Source organism: Gigantopelta aegis, chromosome 2 (assembly GCF_016097555.1).
Source record: "Gigantopelta aegis isolate Gae_Host chromosome 2, Gae_host_genome, whole genome shotgun sequence".
NCBI classification, from domain to species: domain Eukaryota; kingdom Metazoa; phylum Mollusca; class Gastropoda; order Neomphalida; family Peltospiridae; genus Gigantopelta; species Gigantopelta aegis.
In genome coordinates, this window is record NC_054700.1 from 6,476,549 (window position 1) to 6,493,453 (window position 16,905).

The 16,905-nt window shown below is 37.8% G+C and overlaps 2 protein-coding genes across 2 annotated transcripts; both read left to right on the forward strand.

Annotated features, from left to right (window-relative positions):
* The first annotated feature begins 5,545 nt into the window (after positions 1-5,545).
* Positions 5,546-11,357, forward strand: LOC121380553. Its single transcript, XM_041509420.1, has 2 exons — positions 5,546-7,727; positions 7,876-11,357. The coding sequence occupies exons 1-2, from the start codon at positions 7,633-7,635 to the stop codon at positions 8,135-8,137; spliced, it is 357 nt and encodes a 118-aa protein (XP_041365354.1). The 5' UTR covers positions 5,546-7,632; the 3' UTR covers positions 8,138-11,357.
* A 657-nt stretch (positions 11,358-12,014) lies between these two features.
* LOC121376573 (zinc finger protein 862-like) lies at positions 12,015-15,379 on the forward strand. The gene is made up of 2 exons (XM_041504487.1): positions 12,015-12,900; positions 13,049-15,379. Exons 1-2 carry the CDS (start codon positions 12,806-12,808, stop codon positions 13,470-13,472), a joined length of 519 nt encoding a protein of 172 aa, XP_041360421.1. The 5' UTR covers positions 12,015-12,805; the 3' UTR covers positions 13,473-15,379.
* Positions 15,380-16,905: the final 1,526 nt, after the last annotated feature.

A 16,905-nucleotide genomic window follows, 5' to 3' on the forward strand; every position in this document is an offset into this window, starting at 1 on the left:
GCGGATTTTCCATATGGCCTGAACAGGATAAAGCCAGTAATACCCTATGTCATTAACTACATTAAGCAGCAATCCATAAAAAAATTACGGAGGAAAACTATTACTTTTGTTATTTCACCTACACTGTATAACTCCTAGTATATGATTATGACTTTTCTTTAATCAGTCATCATACATGTTATTGGTCAGCAGAAGCAGTGGTTGCAGGATTAAAAAAAATATATATACATGTACATGACATCAATTCTCATTGCAAGAAAATACATACATGTATTACAAGGGCTGTACATTTTTTTTACCGTCAGATACTAACAAAAGCCAACACATTTGTTGTACGATAATATGTGTGTGTATTGCCCGCTGCACGAGATAAGCTGCATTTGGCAATAAAGGATCGGCGGATTATTGTAGCTCCTGGGCTATGTACGACTGAAACGCCATTTTAAAACCTCTCGATTGTCGCCGTGTTTCCCCCCCCGAGACGAAAGTGAAAAATTATGGTGGCGTGCGTCACGCCCGATTCGCGCACCAGTTCACAAAATCATTTGTAAATTGCATTGGGTACGAAACTATAACTCGACAACCACTCATAGCTTTGCTTGGATGCTAGCTCTGTAGCCTCGATATAGATATTTTGCAGCCATCTTTTTATTTTCAAAAGGACGAACATTTTCCGATTTTCATCTGGCAAAATTGTATGTTTTCAAGTGATATGTATGTATGTAAGGCCTTTCATCATAATCAAATTGAAATATACATATTAATCCTCAGGTTTGTTAAGTTTGAGGCAAATCTAGCGTAAAGAAAATGCTCCAGCCTCCCCGGAAAAAGGGTACCCGGGTCGGGTCAGGTCATCATATTTTGTAAACATTGAGCACATGTTAAGTTTTAAGTCTGGATCAGCTGATTCACTGCTATCATACTTTTATGCAGGATTTCTCTGTTAATTTTGAACATTATTATAAGATTTGTGTTCTTTTGATGTCAAGTTATAGAATAATTTGTTGAATTTGACTGATCGTCTCTGATCGCCAATTTCTCTTGCCCTACAACAATCATGGAGTTGAAAGTTCTTGCTATTCTTGGGAAAGTATTGACAGGTCCATGGTTAAAGCGGTTTTACCGAAATGCTGAGACACAGGTACACCATATGGATGCCTTTGAGGACATTAAACTCTGTTTGCAGCGCATCCAAGAACTTTCAAATCAAGAAACCGTGGACATTCAGTCCCTAAATGAAGATTTCTTTGGGGAACCCATTGATCATACTGAATGTGAAGCTATTTGGAAAAAGGAGGACAATAATTCTATTGCTGATAAATTCTTTGAAATGTTTAAAGCTGTTCTCACTGCAAGTGCAGATGTTATTAAGAGACAGTTTCAGAGGTACTTTAGTATGACAGTGACTGATGATGTGAAAGAGATGATGGATAGTGCTCGAACTCATAACATGGACAGTGAGGAAGTAATGGGGATGTTCAGTGCTTTACAATCTAGAGCCCCACGTGCAACTGTTCTCTTTACTTCCTCCAAGATAAGAGCCAAAAAGAACAAGACCCTGGCATACTTAAAGTCCCATCCAAATGCTGAATCCGTGGTTAGGAAGGCTGTCACCGTGGGGGCCAAGCAAAGGTGCTGTACCCAGAAGTCTGTGGCAGAACTACAGCAGGAGCTGTCTGCCAGAATTGCGAACAAGATGCAAAAGAAGGAAGCTGGAGAAAGGAAAAAGTTGGAGGAGAAAGTGAAGAAACTCAAGGACTCTCCAGTCACTGATATGGCGGGAGCCTTTCCTTCTCTTGACAGTACCTCACTTGAACTGCTTTCAGACATTATAACCGGATCAGTAGTTAGCAAAAACATTCTGCATAACTGGGCAATGGATGGCTCATTTTCAGATTCAACCTACAATGGGAAAATAGAAAAACTTAGAAAGAGGGTGACTCCTGCCAAGTATGTCATTTGTTACTGGGGGATAGATGAGACCTATGACGAGGATGGCGAAGATTGGGACATCAATGTCTACCAACTTGCTGTTGATTTCATCCTAGGAGATCTCCATTTCCTGTAAAGCAGGTAGGACAAATGACTGCATGGCAAATCAAAAGAAGGTTACCACTCTGTTATTAGCGTCAGTCTAGTCCTAGAAGTCAAAAAGTAGAAACTGGGCCACCCGGGGCAATCTGGCTCTTAAACGTCGCGGTTATACAACTATGAGGGCCATGTTGGGGTACCCCCCCTCATCATAATGCTTATCCTTTTAAGTCATTGGTGTTGTATTCTAAAATAATAGGTAATTTCCTACACACACTGAACATTTTGTTGGATTATCTTGGAAAATAAAACAGTTACATAAATTTTAATAGAAAAATCATCCAAAATCGTTCGTCTTCAGGTCTCACTTTTTGTTCCAAGTTAATAGTAAAACAATAGAAGCCGATTCACGTACTTAGCAACCATTAATTAGCCATAAAATCCTTAATATACATGCTATGGAGCTGATTTTGGAATCATTGGAAAGGTTTCTTTAAGCTCTTTCCATGTGTCCATGTGTTTCATTTTTTTTGCTGTCGTACCTACCTGGGCCGTTTTTGAGATCGATGTAAATTCGATGAGAAATTTTTTTGGGGGGGTGGGGTAAGGGTGAACTGAGGTTTCAAACATGCCCCCATCGGATACCACGGTATTGAGAGACAAAAACTATGTGCACACTGGCTAAATTTTGTTGATACGTTGCTATTTCTTCACAGGTGTACGTGACTGGTTACTCATATTACTGATTTTTACTCTCACAAAGTATGTGTTAAACGAGAATTGATAACCAGTCGGTTGTATTCAGCAGCATTGGTCAACCAATGAGAACGATGATCATCGGAACAGGGCGTAGGCCATCCTTGCTAAAGGTTTCCTGTACCAACATACTTCTTCAACTCTATTATTTGAAGGAAAATAAAACTTGGGATGAACTTTCTGAGTCTGCAGTACAGTTTGTAAATACAAAAAAATACAGGATACGTGCATTAATTGAAAAAAAACATTAAAAACTGTTCTACAACTAAAACCAGAAACTGAGGACTTTGTGATCACTTTCTTGAGGAAGAAATAACATTTGTAGGCACTTACTTAAATGAACATAACATTACAGAAACTGAACTAATTAATTGTAATTTTCCAAACAAGTACATGTTGATCAAAGGAAAGAATGTTTACCTGCTACATGGATCTACAGAAGTGCCATTTACTTGTCTGGTGCCAGTTTAATTAAAAGTTTATTTAATAAAGATATAAAAAAAAATCCAAGAAACTGCAAAAAAGAAAAGTATGTCTTGACACCATGATGAAGAAGAGTACAACAACGTTTACAGCGCGACATACACACAGATCCCCGGTAACACTCTGGTCTTATCTGCGACTGAAAATGTTGATTCTGATGTTCCCCTTAACATACAGGTACTTGGTCCTCACGATGATGAGAAAAGTAGATGCAAAGATATGTGGGAAGCATTTTGTAACATGCAAGGGATTCAATCAAGAATCACAAGCTTCAAATTGAACCGATTTAACAATCTTTTTCAGGCATCTGCCTTTCTACATCATCATAGAGATGACCTAATCAGCTTTCTTCAAAGTTATATGCCCACCTTGAACTTGAAACAAGAAAGTGTTATGTTTGATGCTAAATGTGATTCACTGGATGCTATCATCAATGCTCTTGGTATGATCTACCAAAAGGTGACAGGTCCTTACTGGATGTTGATGGGTATGGATGTCGAGTACTTGGCCCTATACATTTACATAGTGGAAATGCATGAAGCTTTTGTCAGATGTGAACAAAATGCATGTGAGCTGTTGATCGAAAATGCACCACCTCTGTTTAGGCTTTCAGTGAAGAGCAACGTGTTTCAAGCCCTCTATGCCATCAGCGATACCAAAAGAAACAAAGTTCTTCTCATACATCAGAAACTAAGTGGTGCTTACCGTGGAGTTGTTGAACGACAGTTAGTAGATTTCTTACCAGGTGGTAGAAACCATCAAGTGGAAGACCAGATAATCACTGACAAAATGAAACATTCCAAAATCGCAAATTTGATTGGAGAGGAGTGCTTTGGTGATTTGGACTACAGTATTTTTAAACGTCGACATGCTTCCATTCACCACCATAGTACAATCAACATGTTGAAAAACCCCAAAACATCAGCCTGGTTCGATTCCAAAACTTCTGTTGAACAGGATGACTTACTGAGGATCTGTTCTCTGAAATCTGATGGGTTGAGACAAAAGCATATGCAGCTGCAAAAAAGCATTCTTGTAAAACGAAGAGAAATCTTGTGTGAAAACAGCAAAATTAAGGAAAAGAAAGCAACAGATCTTGCCAACACAAAACGACAGATTTCAGACACGGTAAAAGGACATGATGGTCCTTGTTTGAATTCTACTGAAGTTGAAAAACATTTGCAGGACATTATCCTTGTTAAAGCTAAACAGGAAGCCATTAAAAATGAAATACACTATCAAAAAACTGTACTGTAGGAAGAACCTACAGATGCTGTTGATCAACATGACAAATTAAATGTTGAAGATGATGATTCAGCTGAATTTATCATTGATGAGTGCTGCTTCGGGACCAGGTCTTCTAGAAAAAAATTTACTAGCCATAATTAACAATTCACTAGCCCTATTTTAAGTAAATATAATTTTACTACCGTATATTGCCGTGTATTAGCAGACTTTTGAAGTCTAGAAATACTTTCCAAAAGAAGAGAGTCGGCTTATACACGGAGGCAACAAATTGGTTCATAAAATTCCAATCGAAAACACTCCCGACCCCGACTTACAAATTTTGATCAGACCCTTAGAGCCTTTCACAGTTTATTTAACAATAATTTGTGCACAATATAAATAATACACCCCGTCATGCAATATTATGTAGTTTTTCGTTCTTGAATGCATTAATAGTTTGATGAATAATAATAAAAATTACTTGTTTTATTGTCATTTCAATGGTATAAACATGTTCCGCCATCTTTGTTTGACACCTCTGTCTATATCATTTTGTAAGCTCTTATTTGATTGGATTACACAATTTTGTGTAAACAACTGCCATGGACCACAGAATTGTTTCTGTGTGGAAGGGAAAACAGGGATTAAACATGCCTTAATGAGTTTATTATTTGCTGTCCAGTGAATAATTTAATTACTTATGTGCAATGATATGTTGTTACAGCTTGAATTGTTTATTTTCCTGTTATGATTTATCGGTGCTAAATTATTTTTGCACGGCATGGAAGACGTTAGCATTGCGATGACGATTACCGTGCTGTAATAATTAAAGGGGAAAAAATACAGTGAAAAAGAAAAGCACAAGTCTATTTGTTGACAGTATTATTGAAACCAATACAATATACAACTGGACAAAAGATGACTTCGGCTTATACACGAGGCCGATGATTTTGTACTTGATATTTAGGGTCAAACTAAGAGGTCGGCTTATACAAGGAGTCGGCTAATACACGGCAATATACGGTAATAGGAATGACTGAACATGTCACCTAAAGAAGGAAATAGAGCTTAAAAACCCTTAGATTTATTTACTAGCCCAAAACGATTTCAGGAAATATGTATAATTTTCACCATCAGATTTCAGGAAATATGTATAATTACTGGAAATTTAAGGAATTACACATATTTCCTGAGTGAATCAGACATTACACATATTTCCTGAAATTTTCAGGAATATTTCCTAATACATATTTCCTGTAACATATATACATGTATGTGTAAGTATAAAGGACACCCATTATTTATCATGTAGTTAAGAAATTATTTTCTAGTTTAATAGATAATAAATGGAAAATACAGACTTTAAAATATTAAATTGTGATATTAAATTTTTAATTATTAACAGTTACATAGTGTAGTTATTTGTATTAATGGAAGTTTGTTTGTTTTGTTTAACACCACTAGAGCACATTGATTTACTAATTATCGGCTATTGGATGTCCAACATTTGGAAATTTTGACATATAGTCTTAGAGGAAACCAGCAAAATTTGTCCATTACTAGCAAGGGATCTTTTATATACATGTACACAATAAAACTGCTGTACTAGTTACACGGCTTCATAAACAGACCAGATAGCACATACCACAGCCTTTAATTTGTATGTACCATCCCAAATCAAGTGCTTTACCACTGGGCTAATGATTGTATAGTTTAATGATTTAATTTTGTATGTGTTAATTTTATTGCAAATTTTTAGTCCTAAGCTCTGGAGAAATCTTTCTGGGATCCTGGTGTGATTCTTGCTGGGATCTCGGTGGAATTCTTCCTGGGATCTCGGTTGGATTCTTCCTAGGATCCCGGTGGAATATTTGGTTGGGATCCCAGTGGAATTCCAGCGGGATCCTGACATGGGATCCCACCAAAATTTTCTCAGGGGATAATATGGGTTTTTTACCCCTTTTTTGAGAAAGTTTACTAGAATCCAGAGACCAAAATAAAGGCATGAAACATCTTCCCATGGAATTACAATTCTACATCATCAACTCGATTGAGGCAAATCAATCTGAAATACATTTTCACTATTTCTAAAGTATGTTCTGGTTATTATTTGTTTATCTATACATGTATTACTATGCTATTGATACGACTGCGATCCCGGTGGGATATGACCAAGATACTGGTGAGATATGATTGAGATCCCAGTGGGATATGATCGAGATCCCAGTGGGATATGACCGAGATCCCAGTGGGATATTACTGAGATCCATGTTGGATATGACCGGGATCCCACCAGGACAACCAGAAATCCAATAATGTTATCCCAGCGGGATGCCACCTGTTTCCCAGTGGGATTCAGCAGGGATCAGAATTGTATTTTCACTTGAGTTTCGCCAAGTGGGTGGAAGCAAATCAGTCCGATGTGGACAAGTACGGTGCTTAGTAGCCTAAAGTAAACACTGCATCAAATAATTGATGACAACATGAATTGTCTACACAAGCAGATGATTCAGTTTTTCTTTTACTTCTTAAATTACAGGAAAATTCTTAAGTCATGCAAGCGCAGGTTAAACCGTCACTGAAGAGGAGTAGAGCCTACCGGTGATTGAAAGGAGATGACTTTGTCGACGAGAGAAGTAAAGACGTGGCACACATCTACAAGAGCCATCTGCCACTAGATAAGTCAGCATTCTACTGTACCCTGTGCACATTGAGATGCATGAAGATTGAAAACTGGAGATGCACGTGACGGGAGTGTACAGGGAGAATGTGGTTAAGAGTGAGGAGAGCCGATGAAAATGGGGAGGAAATGGATGAGGCAGTACACCTGAAGGATTTTTTTACAACTGGACTGAATTAGCCACCTTTTGCACAGTGCTAGATAAATCTGTCTAGCAACCCGGTGCTGGACAATTTCTACATAGGGATCATCATTTTTAAGCCAAGTATACATTAAACATGTAATACATGTTTTTATTTTTTACATTAACAAGTCTTAAATTAAAATGTATCCAATGTTATGGTATTGCAGCATAATTTATTTTAGTTAGACACCTTGATTCATTTAAATATAATTATTCATCCTGTTTACTCTTCCGTTTTTTCAGACTTTGGAGATGAACATGTTACCACCTTATGGATCATTTCAAAGACACCCTGAACATTGCCCAGACAGTTGCTAATGAGATTGTCCCTGAGTGGACCATGCTCAAGACCCTGCTGTATAAGAGGTGAGAAACAAAGGAATAATAACACAACAATAATAATAATTATACACAGCATTGCAGCTCTTGTATTATTGAAGTTTATACTAATTAACCTTTAAACTTAAATAATACAATAATAAAGTTTATTCTGTTTTATGTGATTTGATTCCAGATATGGTGCTAATCTCCACAAAACTTCCTGGATTTCCATCCACAAACTATTTGGAGATGTGGTGCCAAACATTCCGGGACTGATGGATTTGGTGCTGACCATCCCAGCCACTTCAGTTGAAGCTGAGCGTGGCTTCAGTGTGATGAAGCGGGTGAAGACAGACTTTAGGAACAGACTGCACAACAGAGCTCTGAGCGACCTCCTGCGCATCATTCTTCTGTCCCCAGCTGAAAGCAGACTTTCAGCCAGACACTGCTGTTGAGCACTGGCTCTCCAGCACAGATCGCAGAGAATCAACAAGTAGAAATTCTGCTGATGTTGAAGATCCCGAAGAAGTAGATGAAGATGATGACTGTCTTGGCCTCAGTGACCTCCTGGGAGATGCTGCACGATCCCGAGTAACTCAGTCAATGCTGCCTGTTTAGTGACCAAAACTTTGTGGACAGTCAGTGACTCAGTGTGAAGTAATTTACCATGCCAGTGTGAAGTCATTAAAATGTGGTTTACATTATTTATGACATTTGTTTTGTTGTTTTGATTTATTTGTGTAGTTTTATTCCAATGGCCATGGAGGTTAACTGAGATAATAAAGGTAAGTACTGTGGACAAGTGAAAATTCAGGCGGACAAGTGAAAATTACACAAGACTTGTCATGTGGACAAGTGAAATTTTTTGCTTATTTCTATCACTGCGCTAGTCACACTGACATGAAATTCAAGCACTTTTCAAGGACTTTTGCACTTTTCAAGCACTTGAAAATAAGCACTTTTCATTTCAAACTCCTAAATTCAAGCACTTTTCAAGACCCTGCGAACCATGGTGGATAGGGGTCATATACTAGCAAAGCATCAACTGGCCAAAACTCTCCTGAAATCATCTCATGTTGATTTGCATTCTGATGGAACTTCAAGAGACCACAATAAGGTAGTGGGGCATCAACTGTCAGCTGACGGACCTGATCATAATAAAGGTTATTGATGTCATGTGAGTTTACTCCAGTCTGCAGAGAAGATACAGACATTCTTGTTGATGTAGCTTTTAATTTGTTGAATGAGTTGGCTGCATTGTATGATGATAGTGAAGCAGACCATAATTTTCAGTCCATGTTGAAAATTTTAACAGGTTTGATGAGTGACAGAGCTAGTGTTATGAAGTCGTTTAATAAAGCTTACAATGAAAAGAGAAAAAGTATTCTTGGGGTAGATGAAAATATGGAATTCCTACATTGCAATGCACATTTTCTTCTTGGATTAAGTACTGCATCAGACAAAGTTTAGAAAAAATGGGAGAAGGAACAGCAACATAAATTTGGCTGCGACTGTTTGGAAAAATTCAAGAGATTCTCCAGTTCAGAAAATGCAGGATCCCGATTCATTGTAACAGCTTGTAACATACTTGGTCCTTGCAGTGATGAGAAAAGTGGATGTAAAGATATATGGGAAGCATTTTGTAACATGCAAGGGATTCAATCAAGAATCACAAGCTTCAGTTCGAACCTATTTAACAATCTTTTTCAGGCAGCTGCCTTTCTACATCATCATAGAGATGACCTAATCAGCTTTCTTCAAAGTTACATGCCCACCTTGAACTTGAAACAAGAAAGTGTTATGTTTGATGCTAAAGGTGATTCACTGGATGCTATCATCATTACTCTTGGTATGATCTACCAAAAGGTGACAGGTCCTTACTGGATGTTGATGGGTATGGATGTCGAGAAGAAGAGTCATGCAATCATGTTGCTGCCCTGTTATATGCCCTCGTGGATATCAGCACAAAGAAGGAGGCTGGTTTAGATGCATCGACATCTAATACCTGCAAATGGATACAACCAAGGAAAAGAAAGCAGTCCTAAAAAATCTCAGGATTTAGTTTTCAAGAAATACAAATTTAGTGAAACTGCAAGTGTAAATACAAACAACACATCTTCTACAAGGAGACGAATAATTCAAACACTACGAAACCAATGGATATGACAATTTGTGTCAGAAATTAAAAGTGTGCTCCACAGTGTGACCAGAGTTACTTAGACGACCCCAAGAAGCCGGACAAAACTGTGTCAAATGCACATGTTTTGCACCACATTAGCTTTTTGTATTGCGACAATGTCAATCTGCTAAGCGAAGCATGTACAACCCATTTTAATGATTATTTTTCTTCACTTCAGTGCTGTGAAAAAGACTAAGATCAGAGAACAGTCAAAGAGCCATCTGTGGAAGACTTTTCGGGCTGGTCGGCTAACCAGTTCCAATTTTGGCCTAATTTACAGACTGAAAAACACAACACCACCAGACAGCACACACTAAGGACTGTTATAAATTATTCCCAATTTCAAGTTGCCAGTGTTCGATAGGGATCATCACATGAAGCTGCTGCCCGACGGATATATGCCAGGATAATTCAGAAGAGTCACCCAACAATGAAAATTGATCAACATAGCATCATAGTAAATGCTAATTTCCCCCATTTGGGAAGTAGCCCTGATGGGCTTCTGCACTGTACCCATTGTGATGAAAACAATGGAGTTCTAGAAATTAAGTGCTCATATAAATACCGGTTTATGACACCATCTGATACCATTTTTTATGAATTAGCAGACAACAAAGTGCAACTAAAAAGAAATCACAGTTACTATTTCCAAATTGGCAATTTGCAAGAGGAAATGGTGCGATGTTTTTATTTGGACACTGAAGGGGCACTCGGTGGTTAGGATATGCTTTGACAGTAATGCCTGGGAAAATTTGCTGTCAAAATTAAACACATTCTACAAGTCTGCTTTCATTCCAGAACTTTTCTCAGAAAGAGTCCAGCGTGGTTTACATCTGTACAAGTGAAAATGGTGAAATACTATGTTAAGTACATTAATGAAATGCGCATCTTCAAGCGTGTTATTGTGAACTTTATGAACCTAAACCTTCTTAAGTGACAATATTTGATGTTTTACTGGTACATGTATGAAACAACAATCAATTAAATGGAGGTTTTTTTGTATTTATAATTTTATTTTTTTATTTTTATTTTTTGGTATTACGGTAAAAAATGTGTATATATGTGTAAGTATAAAGGACACCCATTATTTATCATGCAGTTAAGAAATTATTTTCTAATTTAATAGATAATAAATGGAAAATACAGAATTTAAAATATTAAATTGTGATATTAAATTTTTAATTATTGACAGTTAACAGTGTAGTTATTTGTATTAATGGAAGTTTTGTTTGTTTTGTTTAACAACACCACTAGAGCACATTGATTTACTAATTATCGGCTATTGGATGTCCAACATTTGGAAATTTTGACATATAGTCTTAGAGGAAACCAGCAAAATTTGTCCATTATTAGCAAGGGATCTTTTATATACATGTACACAATAAAACTGCTGTACTAGTTACACGGCTTCATAAACAGACCAGATAGCACATACCACAGCCTTTAATTTTTATGTACCAGCTGGAACCATCCCAAATCAAGTGCTTTACCACTGGGCTAATGGTTACATAGTTTAATGATTTAATTTTGTATGTGTTAATTTTATTGCAAATTTTTAGTCCTAAATTCTGGAGAAATCCTGCTGGGATCCCGGTGGGATTCTTGCTGGGATCCCAGTGGGATTCTTGCTGGGATCTCAGAATTCTTTCTGGGATCCCGTTGGAATATTTGGTTGGAATCCCAGTGGGATCCTGAAATGGGATTCCTAATCCCAGCAAGAATCCTACCGGGATCCCAGCAAGATTTCTCCAGAACTTAGGACTAAATCTTTTTCCCCTTTTTTGAGCATGTTTACTAGAATCCAGAGACCAAAATAAAGGCATGAAACATCCTCCCATGGAATTACAATTCTACATCATCATCTCGATCGAGGCAAATCAGTCTGAAATAAATTTACACTATTTCTAAAGAATGTTCAGATTATTATCTGTTTATCTATACATGTATTACTATTCTATTGATACGACTGTCGGGATATGACCGAGAACTCGGTGGGATATGACTGAGATTCTGGTGGGATATGATCGAGATCCCAGTGGAATATGAGCGAGATACCAGTGGGATATTACTGAGATCCATGTTGGATATGACCGGGATCCCACCAGGACAACCAGAAATCCAATAATGTTATCCCAGCGGGATGCCGCCTGTTTCCCAGTGGGATTCAGCAGGGATCAGAATTGTATTTTCACTTGAGTTTCGCCAAGTGGGTGGAAGCAAATCAGTCCGATGTGGACAAGTACGGTGCTTAGTAGCCTAAAGTAAACACTGCATCAAATAATTGATGACAACATGAATTGTCTACACAAGCAGATGATTCAGTTTTTCTTTTACTTCTTAAATTACAGGAAAATTCTTAAGTCATGCAAGCGCAGGTTAAACCGTCACTGAAGAGGAGTAGAGCCTACCGGTGACTGAAAGGAGATGACTTTGTCGACGAGAGAAGTAAAGACGTGGCACACATCTACAAGAGCCATCTGCCACTAGATAAGTCAGCATTCTACTGTACCCTGTGCACATTGAGATGCATGAAGATTGAAAACTGGAGATGCACGTGACAGGAGTGTACAGGGAGAATGTGGTTAAGAGTGAGGAGAGCCGAGGAAAATGGGGAGGAAATGGATGAGGCAGTACACCTGAAGGATTTTTTTACAACTGGACTGAATTAGCCACCTTTTTCACAGTGCTAGATAAATCTGTCTAGCAACCCGGTGCTGGACGATTTCTACATAGGGATCATCATTTTTAAGCCAAGTATACATTAAACATGTAATACATGTTTTTATTTTTTACATTAACAAGTCTTAAATTAAAATGTATCCAATGTTATGGTATTGCAGCATAATTTATTTTAGTTAGACACCTTGATTCATTTAAATATAATTATTCATCCTGTTTACTCTTCCGTTTTTTCAGACTTTGGAGATGAACATGTTACCATCTTATGGATCATTTCAAAGACACCCTGAACATTGCCCAGACAGTTGCTAATGAGATTGTCCCTGAGTGGACCATGCTCAAGACCCTGCTGTATAAGAGGTGAGAAACAAAGGAATAATAACACAACAATAATAATAATTATACACAGCATTGCAGCTCTTGTATTATTGAAGTTTATACTAATTAACCTTTAAAAATAAATAATACAATAATAAAGTTTATTCTGTTTTATGTGATTTGATTCCAGATATGGTGCTAATCTCCACAAAACTTCCTGGATTTCCATCCACAAACTATTTGGAGATGTGGTGCCAAACATTCCGGGACTGATGGATTTGGTGCTGACCATCCCAGCCACTTCAGTTGAAGCTGAGCGTGGCTTCATTGTGATGAAGCGGGTGAAGACAGACTTTAGGAACAGACTGCACAACAGAGCTCTGAGCGACCTCCTGCGCATCATTCTTCTGTCCCCAGCTGAAGCAGACTTTCAGCCAGACGCTGCTGTTGAGCACTGGTTCACCAGCACAGATCACAGAGAATCAACAAGTAGAAATTCTGTTGATGTTGAAGATCCCGAAGAAGTAGATGAAGATGATGACTGTCTTGGCCTCAGTGACCTCCTGGGAGATGCTGCACGATCCCGAGTAACTCAGTCAATGCTGCCTGTTTAGTGACCAAAACTTTGTGGACAGTCAGTGACTCAGTGTGAAGTAATTTACCATGCCAGTGTGAAGTCATTAAAATGTGGTTTACATTATTTATGACATTTGTTTTGTTGTTTTGATTTATTTGTGTAGTTTTATTCCAATGACCATGGAGGTTAACTGAGATAATAAAGGTAAGTACTGTGGACAAGTGAAAATTAAGGCGGACAAGTGAAAATTACACCAGACTTGTCATATGGACAAGTGAAATTTTTTGCTTATTTCTATCACTGCGCTAGTCACACTGACATGAAATTCAAGCACTTTTCAAGGACTTTTGCACTTTTCAAGCACTTGAAAATAAGCACTTTTCATTTCAAACTCCTAAATTCAAGCACTTTTCAAGACCCTGCGAACCATGGTGGATAGGGGTCATATACTAGCGAAGCATCAACTGGCCAAAACTCTCCTGAAATCATCTCATGTTGATTTGCATTCTGATGGAACTTCAAGAGACCACAATAAGGTAGTGGGGCATCAACTGTCAGCTGACGGACCTGATCATAATAAAGGTTATTGATGTCATGTGAGTTTACTCCAGTCTGCAGAGAAGATACAGACATTCTTGTTGATGTAGCCTTTAATTTGTTGAATGAGTTGGCTGCATTGTATGATGATAGTGAAGCAGACCATAATTTTCAGTCCATGTTGAAAATTTTAACAGGTTTGATGAGTGACAGAGCTAGTGTTATGAAGTCGTTTAATAAAGCTTACAATGAAAAGAGAAAAAGTATTCTTGGGGTAGATGAAAATATGGAATTCCTACATTGCAATGCACATTTTCTTCTTGGATTAAGTACTGCATCAGACAAAGTTTAGAAAAAATGGGAGAAGGAACAGCAACATAAATTTGGCTGCGACTGTTTGGAAAAATTCAAGAGATTCTCCAGTTCAGAAAATGCAGGATCCCGATTCATTGTAACAGCTTGTAACATACTTGGTCCTTGCGGTGATGAGAAAAGTGGATGTAAAGATATATGGGAAGCATTTTGTAACATGCAAGGGATTCAATCAAGAATCACAAGCTTCAGTTCGAACCTATTTAACAATCTTTTCCAGGCAGCTGCCTTTCTACATCATCACAGAGATGACCTAATCAGCTTTCTTCAAAGTTACATGCCCACCTTGAACTTGAAACAAGAAAGTGTTATGTTTGATGCTAAAGGTGATTCACTGGATGCTATCATCATTACTCTTGGTATGATCTACCAAAAGGTGACAGGTCCTTACTGGATGTTGATGGGTATGGATGTCGAGAAGAAGAGTCATGCAATCATGTTGCTGCCCTGTTATATGCCCTCGTGGATATCAGCACAAAGAAGGAGGCTGGTTTAGATGCATCGACATCTAATACCTGCAAATGGATACAACCAAGGAAAAGAAAGCAGTCCTAAAAAATCTCAGGATTTAGTTTTCAAGAAATACAAATTTAGTGAAACTGCAAGTGTAAATACAAACAACACATCTTCTACAAGGAGACGAATAATTCAAACACTACTAAACCAATGGATATGACAATTTGTGTCAGAAATTAAAAGTGTGCTCCACAGTGTGACCAGAGTTGCTTAGACGACCCCAAGAAGCCGGACAAAACTGTGTCAAATGCACATGTTTTGCACCACATTAGCTTTTTGTATTGCGACAATGTCAATCTGCTAAGCGAAGCATGTACAACCCATTTTAATGATTATTTTTCTTCACTTCAGTGCTGTGAAAAAGACTAAGATCAGAGAACAGTCAAAGAGCCATCTGTGGATGACTTTTCGGGCTGGTCGGCTAACCAGTTCCAATTTTGGCCTAATTAACAAACTGAAAAACACCACACCACCAGACAGCACACTAAGGACTGTTATGAATTATTCCCAATTTCAAGTTGCCAGTGTTCGATAGGGATCATCACACGAAGCTGCTGCCCAACGGATATATGCCAGGATAATTCAGAAGAGTCACCCAACAATGAACATTTATCAACATATATCCTCATAGTAAATGCTAATTTCCCCCATTTGGGAAGTAGCCCTGATGGGCTTCTGCACTGTACCCATTGTGATGAAAACAATGGAGTTCTAGAAATTAAGTGCTCATGTAAATACCGGTTTATGACACCATCTGAAACCATTTTTTATGAATTAGCAGACAACAAAGTGCAGCTAAAAAGAAATCACAGTTACTATTTCCAAACTGGCAATTTGCAAGAGGAAATGGTGCGATGTTTTTATTTGGACACTGAAGGGGCACTCGGTGGAAAGGATATGCTTTGACAGTAATGCCTGGGAAAATTTGCTGTCAAAATTAAACACATTCTACAAGTCTGCTTTCATTCCAGAACTTTTTTCAGAAAGAGTCCAGCGTGGTTTACATCTGTACAAGTGAAAATGGTGAAATACTATGTTAAGTACATTAATGAAATGCGCATCTTCAAGCGTGTTATTGTGAACTTTATGAACCTAAACCTTCTTAAGTGACAATATTTGATGTTTTACTGGTACATGTATGAAACAACAATCAATTAAATGGAGGTTTTTTTGTATTTATAATTTTATTTTATTTTTATTTTTTGGTATTACGGTAAAAAATGTGTATATATGTGTAAGCATAAAGGACACCCATTATTTATCATGCAGTTAAGATATTATTTTCTAATTTAATAGATAATAAATGGAAAATACAGAATTTAAAATATTAAATTGTGATATTAAATTTTTAATTATTGACAGTTAACACAGTGCTACCCGCAGTGAGGCAACTGCTCAACGAAAAGGGCCATACCAAGACGTGGCAGGAAAAAGTGAAAACTTGAGTTGTCAGAAGTTTTAGATACTGGTACATGACTGTGTGGTTGTTTTACGTGTCAAGAGGCCTCAACCATATGTCAAAATGAAAATATTTGGTTCCCAAAATTGACTTCTAGAACACTCTGTTTTGAAGCAGCATCAAGCAACATTATTCGGGAATTGAAAATAGGTTTATGTTCATTACCAACAGTGTTTCTGCCAGAAAGACATTTTTGGGTATGGCACTATGGAACCACAGTCAACAGGGAGTATGGGAGGCCTCCCCCAGAAAGAAAATGGGTTAACCCTTTAACCGCTGAGGTCGCAAAATTGCAACGAAAAAAAGTTTGGTGCTTGCTCGTCTTACTCAGGTAGTCAATCGAACGCACTCACTAACATAACTACTTCTGGAAAATGGCGGAAACGTCGATATATTACAGTCAATTATTTTGAACAAAAACATGGTTAGAATATGTGTTTAAAGTAAAGGGTTGATGACAGGTAAACGATTTATAGTAAACGAAGTGTTAGGCTTTATTCAAGCCGATACGGACAGTGGCAGTGAACCAGAAAGTGGAATTTCCGATGCGGGATGGCCCGATAATGATACAGAAAGTGATAATGAA